Source organism: Blennius ocellaris (assembly GCF_963422515.1).
Source record: "Blennius ocellaris genome assembly, chromosome: 18".
Lineage (NCBI taxonomy): Eukaryota > Metazoa > Chordata > Actinopteri > Blenniiformes > Blenniidae > Blennius > Blennius ocellaris.
This window is the reverse complement of record NC_137667.1, coordinates 285,623-306,943: the sequence shown is the minus strand read 5'-3', so window position 1 is coordinate 306,943 and position 21,321 is coordinate 285,623. Positions and strand designations below refer to the sequence as shown.

The 21,321-nt window shown below is 49.4% G+C and overlaps 1 protein-coding gene across 1 annotated transcript in view; it reads left to right on the top strand.

Moving 5' to 3' along the window:
- Positions 1 to 19,695, top strand: part of tbc1d32 (TBC1 domain family, member 32) — a 38,040-nt gene extending 18,345 nt beyond the window's left edge. Inside the window, 17 exon segments of the mRNA XM_080513741.1 lie at positions 1,166 to 1,233; positions 1,502 to 1,640; positions 3,656 to 3,743; positions 3,859 to 3,974; positions 5,068 to 5,184; positions 5,723 to 5,811; positions 11,514 to 11,624; positions 12,952 to 13,060; positions 13,346 to 13,433; positions 13,536 to 13,661; positions 13,873 to 13,950; positions 15,522 to 15,591; positions 15,897 to 15,991; positions 16,946 to 17,100; positions 17,540 to 17,680; positions 18,197 to 18,385; positions 19,237 to 19,695. Coding sequence (XP_080369867.1) covers positions 1,166 to 1,233; positions 1,502 to 1,640; positions 3,656 to 3,743; positions 3,859 to 3,974; positions 5,068 to 5,184; positions 5,723 to 5,811; positions 11,514 to 11,624; positions 12,952 to 13,060; positions 13,346 to 13,433; positions 13,536 to 13,661; positions 13,873 to 13,950; positions 15,522 to 15,591; positions 15,897 to 15,991; positions 16,946 to 17,100; positions 17,540 to 17,680; positions 18,197 to 18,385; positions 19,237 to 19,356 — 1,899 coding nt within the window. The 3' untranslated portion in view covers positions 19,357 to 19,695.
- Positions 19,696 to 21,321: the final 1,626 nt, after the last annotated feature.

Here is a 21,321-nt window from a genome sequence, read left to right as displayed (position 1 = left end):
CTGTCCTCATGTCCCACTGTCCTCCTGTCCCACTGTCCTCATGTCCCACTGTCCTCCTGTCCCACTATCCTCATGTCCCACTATCCTCATGTCCCACTGTCCTCATGTCCTCATGTCCCACTGTCCTCATGTCCCACTATCCTCATGTCCCACTGCCAACATGTCCTCCTGTCCCACTATCCTCATGTCCCACTGTCCTCATGTCCTCTGTCCCACTGTCTTCATGTCCTCATTCCCCACTGTCCTCATGTCCCACTGTCAACATGTCCTCATGTCCTCCTGTCCCACTATCCTCATGTCCCACTATCCTCATGTCCCACTGTCAACATGTCCTCCTGTCCCACTATCCTCATGTCCCACTGTCCTCATGTCCTCTGTCCCACTGTCTTCATGTCCTCATGTCCCACTGTCCTCATGTCCTCATATCATATGTCCCACTGTCCTCATGTCCTCTGTCCCACTGTATTCATGTCCTCATGTCCCACTGTCCTCATGTCCCACTATCCTCATATCCTCTGTCCCACTGTCTTCATGTCCTCATGTCCCACTATCCTCATATCCTCTGTCCCACTGTCTTCATGTCCTCATGTCCCACTGTCCTCATGTCCCACTGTCAACATGTCCTCATGTCCTCCTGTCCCACTATCCTCATGTCCCACTATCCTCAAGTCCCACTGTCAACATGTCCTCCTGTCCCACTATCCTCGTGTCCCACTGCCCTCATGTCCTCATGTCCCACTGTCCTAATGTCCCACTGTCCTCATGTCCCACTATCCTCTGTCCCACTGTCTTCGTGTCCTCATGTCCCACTGTCCTAATGTCCCAATGTCCTCATGTCCCACTGTCAACATGTCCTCCTGTCCCACTGTCCTCATGTCCCACTGTCCTCTGTCCCACTGTCTCCATGTCGTCATGCCCCACTGTCCTCATGTCCCACTGTCCTCTGTCCCACTGTCTCCATGTCCTCATGCCCCACTGTCCTCCTGTCCCACTGTCCTCATGTCCCACTGTCCTCCTGTCCCACTGTCCTCATGTCCCACTGTCCTCTGTCCCACTGTCTCCATGTCCTCCTGTCCCACTATCCTCATGTCCCACATCAGGGCCAGAACGACACTGATAAGTTAAAAACATCAGTTAATATTGAGTTTCTGTTCTAAATGTCCAGACCAGTTCCCTGTTGGAGAACGTCCCCGCCCCGGGACCTGGAACCTCCAGCCAGGAGATGCAGAACCTGTGAGAACCAACACACACACACACACATGGAGGTGGCGCCCCCTGGTGTTCAGCTCTGTAACTGCAGCCTGAACATGAGATGAATATTACTTTTACATAATTATGACGGGAACCAATAGTTGCTAGAACCACAACTACATGTGAGATGTTCTAGATCAACACCGGGACGTTCTCAATATACTGATTGAGTGTCGTAGAAAAGAGCAGCAGATTGTTTCCGTGGCGACGGGCCTGAGAACCCTCAGCCTCTCTGCTGCCTTGCTCACAGGCGGGTCTGGGAGGAGACACTGCTGGATGGCCTGCTGAACTTTGCTGCCACGCCGCGTGGCGCCTTGCTGCTGCAGCTGACCGGCGCCCTGGAGCAAGGCGTCCGCTACATGTCCTCCCGCTGCACCAGGAGGCTGCAGGTACGACGCCACACAATGCCCGTGGTGTGACATCACACCGCGGGTATGATGTCACACTGAGGGTATGATGTCACACCGTGGGTATGATGTCACACCGTGGGTATGATGTCACACCGTGGGTATGATGTCACACCGCGGGTATGATGTCACACCGCGGGTATGCCGTCTGTAATCCAGCGAGATGTAATCCAGCGAGAAGTAATCCAGCGAGATGTAATCCAGCGAGAAGTAATCCAGCGAGATGTAATCCAGCGAGAAGTAATCCAGTGAGATGTAATCCAGCGAGATGTAATCAAGCAAGATGTAATCCAGCGAGAAGTAATCCAGCGAGATGTAATCCAGTGAGATGTAATCCAGCGAGATGTAATCCAGTGAGAGTGAGATGTAATCCAGCGAGATGTAATCCAGCGAGATGTAATCCAGTGAGATGTAATCCAGCGAGACGTAATCCAGTGAGAGTGAGATGTAATCCAGCGAGATGTAATCCAGCGAGATGTAATCGAGTGAGCGTGAGATGTAATCCAGCGAGATGTAATCCAGTGAGCGTGAGATGTAATCCAGCGAGATGTAATCCAGTGAGCGTGAGATGTAATCCAGCGAGACGTAATCCAGTGAGAGTGAGATGTAATCCAGCGAGATGTAATCCAGCGAGATATAATCCAGCGAGAAGTAATCCAGCGAGAAGTAATCCAGCGAGATGTAATCCAGCGAGATGTAATCCAGCGAGATATAATCCAGCGAGAAGTAATCCAGCGAGAAGTAATCCAGCGAGATGTAATCCAGCGAGATGTAATCCAGCGAGAAGTAATCCAGCGAGATGTAATCCAGCGAGAAGTAATCCAGCGAGATGTAATCCAGCGAGAAGTAATCCAGCGAGATGTAATCCAGCGAGATGTAATCCAGCGAGATGTAATCCAGCGAGAAGTAATCCAGCGAGATGTAATCCAGCGAGAAGTAATCCAGCGAGATGTAATCCAGTGAGAGTGAGATGTAATCCAGCGAGATGTAATCCAGCGAGATGTAATCCAGTGAGATGTAATCCAGCGAGATGTAATCGAGTGAGCGTGAGATGTAATCCAGCGAGATGTAATCCAGTGAGCGTGAGATGTAATCCAGCGAGATGTAATCCAGCGAGATATAATCCAGCGAGAAGTAATCCAGCGAGAAGTAATCCAGCGAGATGTAATCCAGCGAGATGTAATCCAGCGAGATATAATCCAGCGAGAAGTAATCCAGCGAGATGTAATCCAGCGAGATGTAATCCAGCGAGATGTAATCCAGCGAGAAGTAATCCAGCGAGATGTAATCCAGCGAGAAGTAATCCAGCGAGATGTAATCCAGCGAGAAGTAATCCAGCGAGATGTAATCCAGCGAGATGTAATCCAGCGAGATGTAATCCAGCGAGATGTAATCCAGCAAGATGTAATCCAGCGAGAAGTAATCCAGCGAGATGTAATCCAGTGAGATGTAATCCAGCGAGATGTAATCCAGTGAGAGTGAGATGTAATCCAGCGAGATGTAATCCAGCGAGATGTAATCCAGTGAGATGTAATCCAGCGAGATGTAATCGAGTGAGCGTGAGATGTAATCCAGCGAGATGTAATCCAGTGAGCGTGAGATGTAATCCAGCGAGACGTAATCCAGTGAGAGTGAGATGTAATCCAGCGAGATGTAATCCAGCGAGATATAATCCAGCGAGAAGTAATCCAGCGAGATGTAATCCAGCGAGATATAATCCAGCGAGAAGTAATCCAGCGAGAAGTAATCCAGCGAGATGTAGTCCAGCGAGATGTAATCCAGCGAGATAATCCAGCGAGATATAATCCAGCGAGAAGTAATCCAGCGAGAAGTAATCCAGCGAGATGTAATCCAGCGAGATATAATCCAGCGAGATATAATCCAGCGAGAAGTAATCCAGCGAGAAGTAATCCAGCGAGATGTAATCCAGCGAGATGTAATCCAGCGAGATATAATCCAGCGAGATATAATCCAGTGAGATGTAATCTGGTCCACAGGTGAGTCGCTGTGAGAAGTTTGGTTACGGTGTCATGGTGACTCAGGTGGCGGCGACGGCGCCGGGGGTCCGGGCTCTGCACGCCTCAGGTACTGTAACTGTAACTGTAACTGTAACTAACTGTCGTAACCACCAGCCTCCTTAACAACACTGTAACTGTAACTGTAACTGTAACTGTAACTAACTGTCCGGGCTGCGCTGCAGGGTGGGTTCGTTCGCTGGTGGTGGACCTCTGGTCGGCCCTGGAGGGCGCTGATGATGTCACAGTGGGCCGGCCCAAGCCCACGCCCATGGAGCCCATCGACCGGAGCTGCCTCAAGGTGGGGGCCAGATTATACACCAGGTTCTGTAATCTGAGGTTAGAGGAGGAAGATGCTCTATAATCTGGTGTCAGAGGAGGAAGATGCTCTATAATCTGGGTTAGAGGAGGAAGATGCTCTATAATCTGGTGTTCGAAGAGGAAGGTGCTCTATGATCTGGATTCGAGGTGGAAGATGCTCTATAATCTGACGTTGGAGGAGTAAGATGCTCTATAATCTGGATTAGAGACGGAAGATGCTCTATAATCTGGATTAGAGGAGGAAGACGCTCTATAATCTCGGTTAGAGGAGGAAGATGCTCTATAATCTGATGTTAGAGGAGGAAGATGCTCTATAATCTGGTGTCAGGGGAGGAAGATGCTCTATAATCTGGATTAGAGGAGGAAGGTGCTCTATAATCTGGATTAGAGGAGGAAGATGCTCTATAATCTGGATTAGAGGAGGAAGATGCTCTATAATCTGGTGTTAGAGGATGAAGATGCTCTATAATCTGATGTTAGAGGAGGAAGAGCTCTATAATCTGATGTTAGAGGAGGAAGATGGAAGATGCTCTATAATCTGGTGTCAGGGGAGGACGATGCTCTATAATCTGGTGCTGGAGGAGGAAGATGCTCTATAATTTGATGTTTGAGGAGGAAGATGCTCTATAATCTGGATTAGAGGAGGAAGGTGCTCTATAATCTGGATTAGAGGAGGAAGATGCTCTATAATCTGGAGTATTTTGTTTTTTCTCTCATTATATATATTCTTTACATTTTCAATATAATATTCAAATTCCCCAGAAATTACATTTTCCCTCAAATGTATTATTTAATTTGTCCCCATTATTTAATCATAATATTTATATTTTACAATTTGTTGATTTTGTTTTTCATTTTTAATCATCTTATTTCATTTCAGTATAGAATTTTCTTATATTCTGTTAGTCAGTTTTTAGCTTTGTTCATTACAAAATGTATGTATTTTTTTCTCTTTGTCCCTTTCAGTGTTTCTAGACTTTTATTTTTTAAACCTTCTTTTCTAAAACCATTGTTGTCGTAGAGCTCAAAAAGTTTTAGTTTTCATATGAAGAAGTCAACAATGTCGTCCTCAGTCCTTCCTGTCCCTGGTCAACCTGCTGTCCTCCGGGGCGGTGTGGACGCTGCTGGACGGCCAGCCTCTGGCCAACAGGAGGCGCTATCCCCTGAGGGACGTCCCCGCCTCCGTCCCGGTGAGCGTCCAGGCTGCAGTTCTCCCTGCCGCCACCGGAGGGCAGACCTGCTCCCTGGTGTCCAGGCTGCAGTTCTCCCTGCCGCCACCGGAGGGCAGACCTGCTCCCTGGTGTCCAGGCTGCAGTTCTCCCTGCCGCCACCGGAGGGCAGACCTGCTCCCTGGTGTCCAGGCTGCAGTTCTCCCTGCCGCCACCGGAGGGCAGACCTGCTCCCTGGCGTCCAGGCTGCAGTTCTTGAAGTTGTTGAAGATGGAACATTAACACTGTTGTGGTTTTGTACCTTAACCACTCTCTTCTTCTCATCCTCCTCTCTTCCTCTCCTCCTCCTCTCTTCTTCTCCTCCTCCTCTCTTCCTCTTCTTCTCCTCCTCCTCTCTTCCTCTTCTTCTCCTCCTCCTCTCTTCCTCTTCTCCTCCTCCTCTCTTCCTCTTCTCCTCCTCCTCTCTTCCTCTCCTCTCCTCCTCCTCTTCCTCTCCTCTCCTCCTCCTCTTCCTCTCCTCTCCTCCTCTCCCTCCCCCCCCCCCCCCCCCCCCCCCCAGGACTTGATGGACAGACTGGTAGTGATGAACTCAGAGGAGAAGATTCGTTCTCTCTTCCACTTCCATCAGTCTCACCTGTTTGGTTTGAGGTGAGAACAACAACGAGGTTTTCCTGAGTGCTTTGATCAGCTGGTGCCTGAGGGGGAGGGGGGGAAGGGGGGGGGGGTGAGGTGCTGTGACGGGGGGGTGAGGTATTGTGATGGTGACGGGGGGGTGAGGTGCTGTGACGGGGGGGTGAGGTGCTGTGATGTGACGGGGGGGTGAGGCGCTGTGATGGTGATGGGGGGGTGAGGCGCTGTGACGGGGGGGGTGAGGTGCTGTGATGTGACGGGGGGGTGAGGCGCTGTGATGGTGATGGGGGGGGTGAGGCGCTGTGATGGTGACGGGGGGGTGAGGCGCTGTGATGGTGACGGGGGGGTGAGGTGCTGTGATGGTGACGGGGGGGTGAGGCGCTGTGATGGTGACGGGGGGGTGAGGCGCTGTGATGGTGATGGGGGGGTGAGGTGCTGTGATGGTGACGGGGGGGGTGAGGTGCTGTGATGGTGACGGGGGGGGGTGCTGTGATGGTGACGGGGGGGGGTGAGGTGCTGTGATGGTGACGGGGGGGTGAGGTGCTGTGATGGTGACGGGGGGTGAGGTGCTGTGATGGTGATGGGGGGGTGAGGTGCTGTGATGGTGACGGGGGGGTGAGGTGCTGTGATGGTGATGGGGGGGTGAGGTGCTGTGATGGTGACGGGGGGGTGCTGTGATGGTGACGGGGGGGTGAGGTGCTGTGATGGTGACGGGGGGGTGAGGTGCTGTGACGGGGGGGTGAGGTGCTGTGATGGTGACGGGGGGGTGAGGTGCTGTGATGGTGATGGGGGGGTGAGGTGCTGTGATGGTGACGGGGGGGTGGGCTGCTGTGATGGTGACGGGGGGGTGAGGTGCTGTGATGGGGGGGGTGAGGTGCTGTGATGGTGATGGGGGGGTGAGGCGCTGTGATGGTGACGGGGGGTGAGGCGCTGTGATGGTGACGGGGGGGGTGGGCTGCTGTGATGGTGACGGGGGGGTGAGGCGCTGTGATGGTGATGGGGGGGGGGCGCTGTGATGGTGACGGGGGGGTGAGGTGCTGTGATGGTGACGGGGGGGTGTGGGTGCTGTGATGGTGACGGGGGGGGGGTGAGGTGCTGTGATGGTGACGGGGGGGTGAGGTGCTGTGATGGTGATGGGGGGGTGAGGCGCTGTGATGGTGATGGGGGGGGGCGCTGTGATAGTGACGGGGGGGTGTGGGTGCTGTGATGGTGACGGGGGGGTGAGGCGCTGTGATGGTGACGGGGGGGTGAGGCGCTGTGATGGTGACGGGGGGGTGCTGTGATGGTGACGGGGGGGGTGAGGCGCTGTGATGGTGACGGGGGGGGGTGAGGTGCTGTGATGGTGACGGGGGGGTGAGGTGCTGTGATGGTGATGGGGGGGTGAGGCGCTGTGATGGTGATGGGGGGGGGCGCTGTGATAGTGACGGGGGGGTGTGGGTGCTGTGATGGTGACGGGGGGGTGAGGCGCTGTGATGGTGACGGGGGGGGTGAGGCGCTGTGATGGTGACGGGGGGGTGCTGTGATGGTGACGGGGGGGTGAGGCGCTGTGTGGGCGCGGTGGTTCAAGGTTTCCCAGGAGGAGGAGCTCCTGGAGAAGTGGAGGTTCTGTGGCGGCAGAACCTCGTCTCACTAGCCTTACTGCTGCTATTATTATTATTATTATTATTGTTATTACCATTATTATTATTATTATTATTATTGTTATTATTATTATTATTATTATTACCATTATTATTATTATTATTGTTATTATTATTATTATTACCATTATTATTATTATTATTGTTATTATTATTATTACCATTATTATTATTATTACTATTATTATTATTGTTATTACTATTATTATTATTATTATTACCATTATTATTATTATTATTATTATTATTATTATTATTATTATTATTACTATCATTATGATGATGATGATTATTATTACCATTATTATTATTAATTACTATCATTATTATTATTATTATTACCATTATTATTATTATTATTACTATTATTATTATTACTATTATTATTATTATTACCATTATTATTATTAATTACTATTATTATTATTACTATTATTATTACCATTATTATTATTATTACCATTACTATTATTACTATTATTACTATTATTACTATTATTATTATTATTATTATTATTATTATTATTATTATTACCATTATTATTATTATTACTATTATTATTACCATTATTATTATTATTATTATTATTATTATTGCTTACACCATTATTGTTATTCTATTATTATATCATATTTCTTCTTTCTCCATCCCTCCCCTACTACCACACACACACACACACACACACACACACACACACACACACACACAGTTAATGTAAGAATAGGTAATATTGTGGGTGTAGCAATCGGGGGTCATGTGTTAGTGTTTGATCCTGCCTTTCATCCTGTCTTTCATCCTGTCTTTCATCCTTTCTTCTGCACAAAAGAAAGAAGGAGGGTAGTGTGGCAGAGAGGCAGAGGACAGACTTCCTCCACTAGGGGGCGTCCATCCATCCTCTGTCTATCCATCTATCCATCCTCTATCCATCCATCCTCTGTCCATCCATCCATCCATCCATCCATCCTCTATCCATCCATCCATCCTCTGTCCATCCATCCATCCTCTGTCTATCCATCCATCCATCCTCTGTCCATCCATCCATCCATCCATCCATCCATCCATCCATCCATCCATCTATCCATCCATCCATCCTCTGTCCATCCATCCATCCTCTGTCTATCCATCCATCCATCCTCTGTCCATCCATCCATCCTCTGTCCATCCATCCTCTGTCCATCCATCCATCCATCCTCTATCCATCCATCCATCCTCTGTCCATCCATCCATCCTCTGTCTATCCATCCATCCATCCTCTACCCATCCATCCATCCTCTGTCCATCCATCCATCCTCCATCCATCCGTCCATCCTCCATTCATCCATCCTCCGTCCATTCATCCATCCTCCATCCATCCAGCCATCCTCCATCCATTCATCCATCCTCCATCCATTCATCCATCCTCCATCCATTCATCCATCCTCCATCCAGCCATCCATCCATCCATCAGACTGGAGAAGTTGAGGCCAGTAACAGAATTTTAAAAAGTATTACTAAAAGGAAGTATAAAAGATTAAAAACAGCAAGATGAAAGGAAAAGTCATAAAGGACTAAAAGTGTTTCTTCATTTATAACGACTCTGAAGCGTAAAGTTGAAGTCGCTCGTACAAACCTGAACCAGCAGCATGAGGACGTGGAGAAAGGACATCAATCTGATAACACAGTACTTTAACCACCACGGATGTCCTGCAGTGTGTGTGTGTGTGTGTGTGTGGGGGGGGGGGGCGCTGGACGCCTCAGGAGCTTCAGCGGCTCGACGTGCTTCTTTAGTTGTTAAACACATTTAATTGAACCGTCGCCAGTAAAATGAACCTTTGTTAGTGAGAATGTACTGATCGCTATGGTTACGGGGGGGGGGGGCTGCTTTTCTTTTGATGTTGTGATGAAAGTTGGCGTGAAGGGATGACAGGAGTTTTTTTGATCCATAAAGGTGGAGGTGGTTTCAGTGGAGCAGGAGAGTGACGGGGGTGGAGGCGGGTGGAGGCGGGTGGAGGCGGGTGGAGGCTGGTGGAGGTGGGTGGAGGAGCTCCTGCCCTCCTACATTCATTTCTGATTCATGATCGGATTCAACCCCTTCCTTCTGCTTGAAAAGTTGCTGACTCATCAGAACCACAAAGAGATGAAAGAGTAAAAGAAGAAAGAATTCTGTTCAGACCTGATCATTCAAACTGGACTCATGAGGGAGTTCTAGTTTTTAGTGGGACTCCAGGTTCAGACCTGGTTCAGATCAGGTTCAGACCAGGTTCAGACCCGGTTCAGACCAGGTTCAGACCCAGTTCAGACCCGGTTCAGACCAGGTTCAGACCCAGTTCAGACCCGGTTCAGACCAGGTTCAGACCCGGTTCAGACCAGGTTCAGACCAGGTTCAGACCAGGAAGGGTTCTGGTTCCACTCTAATCCTCTGCTCCCTAAGAAGCTTTATTCTGCTTCTGCCACATTCTCTGATCTCTGATCAGCAAACTGGTCCAGAGCATTCCTCAGTGCCCCCCCCCCTCCCCCCCCCCCCCCCCCCCCCCCTGATCTTCACAGGCTAATGAGAGCTAAAACCCCACAGTGCTCATCACTCTTCCTAAAGCCTCTTTGTTGTCATGGCGACCAGCGGCTCTGATCGCCCTCCTTCCTGTTTCCAACCCTTGTGAATAATTTGATCAGCTTTTATTGTGAAGGGACCTGAGCATGAGGGATCTCCTCCTGCTCAGCCTGGAATGGCTGTTATGTTAGTGTGAGCGCTTCCTCCAACATCTCTTCCTTTAGGGTGGAGGTGGGGGGTCCCATCATGTCACCATCAACATCTCTTCCTTTAGGGTGGAGGTGGGGGGTCCCATCAAGTCACCATCAACATCTCTTCCTTCAGGGTGGAGGTGGGGGGTCCCATCAAGTCACCATCAACATCTCTTCCTTCAGGGTGGAGGTGGGGGGTCCCATCAAGTCACCATCAACATCTCTTCCTTCAGGGTGGAGGTGGGGGGTCCCATCATGTCACCATCAACATCTCTTCCTTCAGGGTGGAGGTGGGGGGTCCCATCAAGTCACCATCAACATCTCTTCCTTCAGGGTGGAGGTGGGGGGTCCCATCATGTCACCATCAACATCTCTTCCTTCAGGGTGGAGGTGGGGGGTCCCATCATGTCACCATCAACATCTCTTCCTTCAGGGTGGAGGTGGGGGGTCCCATCATGTCACCACCAACATCTCTTCCTTCAGGGTGGAGGTGGGGGGTCCCATCATGTCACCATCAACATCTCTTCCTTCAGGGTGGAGGTGGGGGGTCCCATCTCCCATCAAGTCACCATCAACAGGAGTTTAGTGAAATGGTGACAGAAAAGACCAACAGTGGCTCAGTGAACACAACACCGAGTCGGCTGATCTGTAGAGCACCGTCACCGTGGCGATGAGGCCCAGGAGGCGGAGCTGTAACTCAGGAGGCGGAGCCTTACCTTGGGAGGCGGGGCTTCAGCTCAGGAGGTGTAGCTGCAGCCCACCCTGTTGTCTGGCTGTAGTCGTCTGGCTGTAGTCGTCTGGTTGTAGTTTGTGTGGCTGTAGTTGTCCGACTGCAGTTGTTTGACTGTAGCTGTCCGGCTGTACTCGTCTGACTGTAGTTTTCTGGCTGTAGTAGTCTGACTGTAGTCGTCTGGCTGTAATTGTCTGACTGTAGTCGTCTGGCTGTAGTCGTCCGGCTGTACTCGTCTGACTGTAGTTTTCTGGCTGTACTCATCTGACTGTAGTCGTCTGGCTGTAATTGTCTGACTGTAGTCGTCTGGCTGTAGTCGTCCGGCTGTAGTAGTCTGACTGTAGTTGTCTGGCTGTAGTCGTCCGGCTGTAGTAGTCTGGCTGTAGTTGTCCGGCTGTAGTAGTCTGGCTGTAGTTGTCTGGCTGTAGTCGTCCGGCTGTAGTAGTCTGACTGTAGTCGTCCGGCTGTAGTAGTCTGACTGTAGTCGTCCGGCTGTAGTAGTCTGACTGTAGTCGTCCGGCTGTAGTAGTCTGGCTGTAGTTGTCCGGCTGTAGTCGTCCGGCTGTAGTCGTCTGGCTGTAGTCGTCTGGCTGTAGTAGTCTGACTGTAGTTGTCTTTCCCGGTGTTGCAGGCTGCTCAACGTGCTCTGCTGCAGTCTGGACTCCTTCCTGCTGTTGGACACTCAGTACCACGTCTCCTCCCTGCTGCTGCAGAGTCAGAGGGACAACATGGCCGACCAGGGGTAAGACACTGTCCACTCAACTAGATTGTGTGGAATTAAAGCTCCCTCTCTGTCTGTCCCTCTCTCTGCCCCCCCCCGGTTCGGTCGACTGTTCTGATATTGAGAACTTCCTCCAGAATTACTGACACTGACTCTCCTGTCCTCTCCTGTCCTATCCTCTCCTTCCTGTCCTGTCCTGTCCTCTCCTCTCCTCTGCTTCCTCTCCTGTCCTCTCCTGTCCTGTCCTGTCATGTCCTCTCCTTCCTGTCCTCTCCTGTCCTCTCCTCTCCTCTGCTTCCTCTCCTGTCCTCTCCTGTCCTCTCCTTCCTGTCCTGTCCTCTCCTCTCCTTCCTGTCCTGTCCTCTCCTTCCTGCTCTGTCCTCTCCTGTCCTGTCCCCTCCTGTCCTGTCCTGTCCTTCCTGTCCTGTCCTCTCCTTCCTGTCCTGTCCTCTCCTGTCCTGTCCTGTCATGTCCTCTCCTTCCTGTCCTCTCCTGTCATGTCCTGTCCTGTCCTTCCTGTCCTGTCCCCTCCTGTCCTGTCCTGTCCCCTCCTGTCCTGTCCTTCCTGTCCTGTCCTCTCCTGTCCTGTCCTATCCTGTCCTTCCTGTCCTGTCCTCTCCTTCCTGTCCTGTCCTCTCCTGTCCTCTCCTGTCCTCTCCTGTTCTGTCCTTCCTGTCCTGTCCTCTCCTATCCTATCCTGTCCTGTCCCCTCCTGTCCTGTCCTTCCTGTTCTGTCCTCTCCTTCCTGTCTTGTCCTGTCCTGTCCTCTCCTTCCTGCCCTCTCCTGTCCTGTCCTGTCCTCTCCTGTCCTCTCCTATTCTGTCCTGTCCTCTCCTCTCCTGTCCTGTCCTCTCCTATCCTATCCTGTCCTGTCCTCTCCTGTCCTGTCCTCTCCTATTCTGTCCTCTCCTATTCTGTCCTGTCCTCTCCTCTCCTGTCCTGTCCTCTCCTTCCTGTCCTGTCCTCTCCTTCCTGTCATCTCCTGTCCAATCCTGTCCTCTCCTTTCTGTCCTCTCCTGTCCTGTCCTCTCCTGTCCTGTTGTTCCTGTCCTCTCCTTCCGGTCCTTCCTGTCCTTCCTGTCCTGTCCCCTCCTGTCCTGTCCTGTCCTTCCTGTCCTGTCCCCTCCTGTCCTGTCCTATCCTGTCCTCTCCTTCCTGCCCTGTCCTGTCCTTTCCTGTCCCCTCGTGTCCTGTCCTGTCCTGTCCCCTCCTGTCCTGTCCTCTCCTGTCCTGTCCTATCCTGTCCTGTCCCCTCCTGTCCTGCCCTCTCCTTCCTGCCCTGCCCTGTCCTGTCCTGTCCTGTCCCCTCGTGTCCTGTCCTGTCCTTCCTGACCTGTCCTGTCCTCAGCAGGGTGATAGTGGACGTCCTGTCAGTGGAGAGGAACCATGTCCTGGTCCGGGTCCTGGTGGTTGGGGGTCCGTCAGAGAGGATTCTTCCTCCTCGAGCTCTGCAGGAGGTCAGTGCTGCTCCACCCTCATCCTCCTCCACCCTCATCCTCTGCTCCACCTGCTGGTGGCGCTGTGCTCCTCCACCTGGTCCCATAATGGTCTGATGATGGTCTGATACTGTCAGACGCTAATCCAGATTATAGTGCATCTTCCTTCACTGACTCTCTCTCTCCCTCTCTCTCTCTCTCTCTCTGTCTCTCTCTCTCTCTCTCTCTGTCTCTGTCTCTGTCTCTCTCTCTCTCTCCCTCCCTCTCCCTCTCTCTCTCTCTCTCTCCCTCTCTCTCTCTCTCCAGGGCGAGAGACCTTACCCGTGGCCCATGTTCTGCTCGTCTCCTCCTCCAGCCTGTTACACTCTGGACCGGCCTCAGATCGTCTCCTCCAGTAGGAACCTCGTCCTCCTGTCCCACCTGGTGTCCTCCTGTCCAACCTGGTGTCCTCCTCATGTCTCTGAGTCCTACCTTGTCTGTCCTCTGCTCTACGTAGAGTCAGAGATCGGTGTTTTCCTGGCTTCACCCAGAGACGCGGAGACGGACGAGAGCTGGCTGGACGCCTGCAGGAGACACTTCTGCAAAGCCGTGACCTCCGACCCCGACTCCCTCACCACAGGGGGTAAGACTCACCTCCGCCATGTCCCTGTTGCTCGTCCACATCTGGCACACATCTGCAACGTGTGTGTGTGTGTGTGTGTGTGTGTGTGTGTGTGTGTGTGTGTGTGTGTGTGTGTGTGTGTGTGTGTGTGTGTGTGTGTGTGTGTGTGTGTGTGTGTGTGTGTGTGTGTGTGTGTGTGTGTGTGTGTGTGTGTGTGTGTGTGTGTCCTCAGTGGTGGCGGACCTCCTGGAGGAGGTGGTGCTCCGTCTCTCCAGCTCCGAGTGTTTCTTCCCTCCGTCACGGGTCAAAGGTCAGTGGAGGAGAGGAACTCCTCTGACCGTGTGTGTGTGGGTGTGTGTGTGTGTTAGCAGGTTAGCTTAGCGTTAATTCCACACAACGGCTTCACGTTCCTTATTGATTTATTAATGGTTCAGATTAAGGGTTCAGATTAAGGGTTCAGATTAAGGGTTCAGATTAAAAATTCAGATTAATGGTTCAGATTAAGGGTTCAGATTAAAGGTTCAGATTCACGGTTCAGATTAAGGGTTCAGATTAAAGGTTCAGATTAAGGGTTCAGATTAAGGGTTCAGATTAAGGGTTCAGATTAAGGGTTCAGATTAATGGTTCATATTAACGGTTCATATTAACAATTCAGACTAACGGTTCAGATTCAGGGCTCAGAATAAAGGTTCAGATTAAGGGTTCAGATTAACAGTTCCTGCTCTCGTTCAGACTCTTTGTTTGTGTTTCACCTTCACATGTCAACGTTCTGGAAACGGAAGTTTCCATGTTGGTGTTGTAGTACTGAAAGCACACACACACTCATTATAGATTATAGAGCATCTTCCTCCTCTAATCCAGATGATAGAGCATCTTCCTCCTCTAATCCAGACTATAGAGCATCTTCCTCCTCTAATCCAGACTATAGAGCACCGTCCTCCTCTAATCCCGATTATAGAGCATCTTCCTCCTCTAATCCAGATTATAGAGCACCGTCCTCCTCTAATCCAGATTATAGAGCATCGTTCTCCTCTAATCCAGATTATAGAGCATCTTCCTCCTCTAACCCAGATTATAGAGCATTTTACTTCTCTAATCCAGATTATAGAGCATCTTACTCCTCTAATCCAGATTATAGAGCATCTTCCTCCTCTAACACCAAATTATCGAGCATCTTCCTCCTCTAATCCAGATTACAGAGCATCGTCCTCCTCTAATCCAGACTATAGAGCATTTTACTCCTCTAATCCAGATTATAGAGCATCTTCCTCCTCTAACACCAAATTATAGAGCATCTTCCTCCTCTAATCCAGATGATAGAGCATATTCCTCCTCTAATCCAGACTATAGAGCATCTTCCTCCTCTAATCCAGACTATAGAGCACCGTCCTCCTCTAATCCAGATTATAGAGCATCTTCCTCCTCTAATCCAGATTATAGAGCATCATCCTCCTCTAATCCAGATTATAGAGCATCGTCCTCCTCGAATCCAGATTATAGAGCATCTTCCTCCTCTAACCCAGATTATAGAGCATCTTACTTCTCTAATCCAGATTATAGAGCATCTTACTCCTCTAATCCAGATTATAGAGCATCTTCCTCCTCTAACACCAAATTATCGAGCATCTTCCTCCTCTAATCCAGATTACAGAGCATCGTCCTCCTCTAATCCAGACTATAGAGCATCTTACTCCTCTAATCCAGATTATAGAGCATCTTCCTCCTCTAACACCAAATTATAGAGCATCTTCCTCCTCTAATCCAGATTACAGAGCAGTTAGTAACTGTACTGTTGGAAGCAGTAGTAGTGTAAGGAGCTCCACCCTTTCCTCCCGGCTCTGGTGACGTAGCAGCGGCTGGTCTTCTTCTGTGGTTCCACAGCGGAGGAGGCGGATGTGGGCGGGGCTGAGTTGTCGGCGGTGGAGCAGCTGGGGGTCCTCACCTGTGTGAGGTCAGTCACCTGAGCCCATGAAGGACAGGGAGGGGGCGGAGCCTGACGGCGTGGAGGAGGATGTTTACACAGTGATGTCATGGATGTTTACACAGTGATGTCATGGATGTTTACAGTGATGTCATGGATGTTGACAGTGATGTCATGGATGTTGACAGTGAGGTCATGGATGTTTACAGTGAGGTCATGGATGTTGACAGTGAGGTCATGGATGTTGACAGTGAGGTCATGGATGTTTACAGTGAGGTCATGGATGTTTACAGTGAGGTCATGGATGTTTACAGTGAGGTCATGGATGTTTACAGGTACGGCCGGAGCCTGAGGCTGCTGGGAGACGATGCTGCTGCCGAGCTCACGCTGCTCATGAAGCAGGTGAAGACGCTCTTGTCCTCGCAGCTCAGTATCCTTCACAGAGGTCAGAGGTCAGAGAACAGAGGTCAAAGGTCACAACTGGTGCCGACATGACAAAGCTGAAGCAACAAAGCGTCTTCCTCCTCTAATCCAGATTATAGAGCATCTTCCTCCTCTAATCCAGATTATAGAGCATCTTCCTCTCGTCCAGATTATACAGCATCTTCCTCCTCTAACACCAGATTATAGAGCATCTTCCTCCTGTAACATCAGATTATAGAGCATCTTCCTCCTCTAATCCAGATTATAGAGCATCTTCCTCCTCTAATCCAGATTATAGAGCATCTTCCTCCCCTAATCCAGATTATAGAGCATCTTCCTCCTCTAATCCAGATTATAGAGCATCTTCCTCCTCTAATCCAGATTATAGAGCATCTTCCTCTCGTCCAGATTATACAGCATCTTCCTCCTCTAACACCAGATTATAGAGCATCTTCCTCCTGTAACATCAGATTATAGAGCATCTTCCTCCTCTAATCCAGATTATAGAGCACATTCCTCCTCTAACACCAGATTATAGAGCATCTTCCTCCTCTAACACCAGATTATAGAGCATCTTCCTCCTCTAATCCAGATTATAGAGCAAATTCCTCCTCTAATCCAGATTATAGAGCATCTTCCTCCTCTAGTCCAGATTATAGAGCATCTTCCTCCTCTAGTCCAGATTATAGAGCCTCTTCCTCCTCTAACACCAGATTATAGAGCATCTTCCTCCTCTAACACCAGATTATAGAGCATCTTCCTCCTCTAATCCAGATTATAGAGCATCTTCCTCCTCTAGTCCAGATTATAGAGCATCTTACTCCTCTAGTCCAGATTATAGAGCATCTTCCGCCTCTACCATCAGAGGACGTTACTGTTGGTGTGTTCAGTATGAGGGTGACTCTGATTGGAGGATGCTGGTGTGGCTCCGCCTGTCTGGGCTCCTTGACTCCGCCCCCAGCCCCCCTGCAGGGTGGGTACCCGGCTCACGATTGGCTGACGTCCACCGTCTTCCTGGTGATGGAGGGAGACCGGCGGCGCTCCTTCAGCCTCCTGCTCCACCTGTCCTGCCTGCTGGCCTCCGCCTTCCTGTGGCCCGCCAGGATCCACGCCTCGGTGGGTGGAACCGCAGTGTTCTGGCTCACATTCTCCATTTCTCCACATTCTCCACCTTCTCCACGTTCTCCATGTTCTCCACATTCTCCACGTTCTCCATGTTCTCCACATTCTCCACCTTCTCCACGTTCTCCACATTCTCCACATTCTCCACGTTCTCCATGTTCTCCACATTCGCCACGTTCTCCACGTTCTCCACATTCTCCACGTTCTCCATGTTCTCCACATTCTCCACGTTCTCCACGTTCTCCAGGTTCTCCACATTCTCCACATTCTCCACGTTCTCCACGTTCTCCACGTTCTCCACATTCTCCACATTCTCCACGTTCTCCACGTTCTCCACGTTCTCCACGTTCTCCACGTTCTCCACATTCTCCACATTCGCCACGTTCTCCACGCAGTAATTTATTGTTGAACTGATGTGCTGTTATTTTGAAAGGTCCACCTCCCGAGGGATGTGGCTGAGTCTGGAGTCCCGCCCCTCTACTGGAGCTCCGCCCACTTCCTGGAGCTGCTGCTGAAGGCGGAGGTCCCTCTGGTCCACTCCGCCTTCAGGATGTCGGGCTTCACCCCCTCACAGGTAAGCACCACCTGGTGCTTTTATTCTGACAGGCACTGTCAAAATAAAAGTAGCAGGTCCAGGAGAACAACGACTGGGAGTTATGACATCACGGAGGAAACTCTGTTCTGATTGGCTCTACTGAGCATGTGCAGAAGAACTACTTAGTACCAACATGGTGTCCAGGACCAGGACCAGGTCCAAGACCAGGACCAGGACCAGGTCCAGGTCCTGGTACAAAGACAATAAATGATTGTCAATAAATAAAGACAACAAATGACTTTAAATAAATAAATGAATAAACAAATGAATAAATAAATGAATAAATCAATAAATGAATAAATCAATAAATGAATAAATGAATAAATCAATAAATGAATAAATGAATAAATACATAAATACATAAAGCCTATACCATAAAGATTGTTCCAACAGCTTCTTTTCTCCAAACTGAAGTGAACTGCTTCACCTCCTGTTGTCTCCTGCTGCCTCGGAGCCCTTGAGCAAGGCGCCTGAGCAGCTGTGCTGTGTGTCCAGATGTGCCTCCAGTGGCTGAGCCAGTGTCTGTGGAACTACCTGGACTGGCCGGACGTCCTGCAGTACCTGCTGGTCTGCCTCCTGCTGGGCCCCGACTACCAGGTGTACCTGAGCCTGGCGCTGCTGCAGCACCTGCAGCCCCGCATCCTGCAGCGCAGCCAGAGCCAGGAGCTGCAGCTCCTCCTCAAGGTGGAGTAGGGTACTGCATCTGGCCTACTGTGTGTCACCAGCCTCCTTACCTGGAGTCAAAGAGTCGGAACGCTGCGGTAGCACGCGGCTCTTTGCTCACATGCTAGCATGTTAATATGTTAACATGTTAGCATGTTAATGTTATGCTAACATGCTAATATGTTAACATGTCAATGTTATGCTAATGTGTTAACATGCTAATTTGTTTACATGTTAGCATGTCAATGTTACGCTAATGAGCTAATATGTTAACATGTTAATATGCTAACATGCTAATATGCAGGTAGCTGTCATACGACTCACGATTTCATGATTCACATTTTGAAATACACAGATGATGTCATTGTATTTGTATTTTCAGTTTGTTGGTGAATTTAAAATGTGTTCTCTCCTGCAGTATTGCACTTGATACTGCATTAATGACGTGTTGCTGTGCAGCCACACACACGTGTTGTGTTTTGGTAGCTTGACGTGTTCTGAGTAGGACTAAGACTTCCTGGACGAGTCTCTTCGTCAGAAAGTCTTCTTGTGATTCAGACTCGTCAGGTCCTCAGGAGGACGAGCTTCACCAAACACGTCCTCGGTACTTCACTGTCGTTAGGCGACTTAATGAAGCGAGAAGTGTTGATGGTTGAAGTCCCGCGGTTCCTCCTGCATCAACGTGTTAAAGTCAGATTAGTGAAGAACCTCAACGTCCTCTAGGACCTTCTGGGACCTTCTGGGACCTTCTGGGTCCTGAGGCCCAGCACGGGTCTGCACTGGCTTAGGGTTCCCAGGGTTCTGATGTTTCCATGGAGACGCCATCATGTGGTCACATTGATGTTCTGATGGAGGAACCTTGTGTTCTGCAGGAGGAACCGATCTGGGGCTTCAGGCTGGGCGACTACCTGGACTTCATGGAGGGTCTGGAGCGCCGCTACCGGGGCGTCGTCCTGCCAGACATGAGGGGCATCCTGGACCCGGCCCAGTAGCAGGCCACGCCCCCACACAGTAGCAGGCCACGCCCCCACACAGTAGCATGCCACGCTCCCCCACAGTAACAGGCCACGCCCCACACAGTAACAGGCCACGCCCCACACAATAGCAGGCCACACCCCACACACAGTAGCAGGCCACGCCCCACACAGTAGCAGGCCACGCCCCCCACACAGTAGCAGGCCACGCCCCCCACATACACTAGTGGAGGCCACGCCCCCTCACAGTAGCAGGCCACGCCCCCTCACAGTAGCAGGCCACGCCCCCACATACACTAGTGGAGGTCACGCCCCCTCATCGTAGCAGGCCACGCCCCCCCACACACAGTAGCAGGCCACGCCCCCGGACACAAATTAAAAAAAAATTATTCCTACAGTTCTTGTTTTTATTTACATATATATATTTATATATATTTAGAGGAAACCCTGATAAAAAATTTCAAAATAATTTTTTTTTAATTAAAATGAAAAATTATGATTTATTTTTAGTTTTCCATGTTGAATTTTTAAGAAATCCCTATTAATGTTGAACAACTATTGTATAGTTGTTGTTTTTATTATTATTTTATTTCATGAAATTCTCCTCAAAAAATGTGAATTCAAGGAAACCAATGATTCTGATTGGCTGCCGGCCGACGCGATGCGAAGACTTCTGGATATTTAAACAATTCAATTCTTATCCAAACCATGAAACTAGCAGAAGATATTATTGATTTAATTTCTACGCCTTCCAGCAGCGTTCACTGTCGTACAGAAATATCCTGAATGTACAAACCAACTCAGCATTTAGAGAGTATCTGGACAAACTAAGTCAATATAAACTCTAATATTAGAGACCATCAATGGAACGTAAAATAATATTTGTAGAGCCACAAAAGATTAAAAATCAAAGGTTTCCTGTTGGGTCTGTGTGAATTGAATGTTTGAACTGTGAGAAATGTTCTTTTATAGACGATGAAATACTGTCTGTTTACTACACATTTTGGTGTTTTTCTAAGAAGGAACCAACATGTTTCAGTGAAAAAGACAAACTTTATTCCTTCAAACTGGACTTTAACCTGAAGAGGTTAAACTCAGCAGAGCTTTATTGTGGCGGTCCACAGAGAAAGTTTCCTTTCTTTGTTCCAGCAGTTTCAGAGGATTAAGCTGTTTTTTATTAATCCTCTCAGCAGCAAGATCACATTTAATCACCGAACCTTAATTCCTAATCGTCAATCTGTGGATTCAGTCTGAGAGAAGCTGTGCGCTCGTCCTGCAGCCGCAGCCACCACTATATATATCTATACATACATATATATATGTATAGATATATATATATATATGTATATGTATGTATGGTCTGGAAACCCCAAGGTCACAGTGGGAGAACCCCCCCAAAGCTGGTGGAGAATGACCGATGAAGATCCTGTGGGACTTCCAGATCCAGACAGACAGGATGGTAATGGCGAACCAAGCAGACATTGTGGTGGTTGATAAAGGGCAGAGGATGTAGCAACACCAAGTGATGGAACATCAGAAAGAAGGAGTACCAAGTGATGGAACATCAGAAAGAAGGAGTACCAAGTGATGGAACATCAGAAAGAAGAAGTACCAAGTGATGGAACATCAGAAAGAAGGAGTACCAAGTGATGGAACATCAGAAAGAAGAAGTACCAAGTGATGGAACATCAGAAAGAAGAAGTACCAAGTGATGGAACATCAGAAAGAAGGAGTACCAAGTGATGGAACATCAGAAAGAAGGAGTACCAAGTGATGGAACATCAGAAAGAAGAAGTACCAAGTGATGGAACATCAGAAAGAAGGAGTACCAAGTGATGGAACATCAGAAAGAAGAAGTACCAAGTGATGGAACATCAGAAAGAAGGAGTACCAAGTGATGGAACATCAGAAAGAAGGAGTACCAAGTGATGGAACATCAGAAAGAAGAAGTACCAAGTGATGGAACATCAGAAAGAAGGAGTA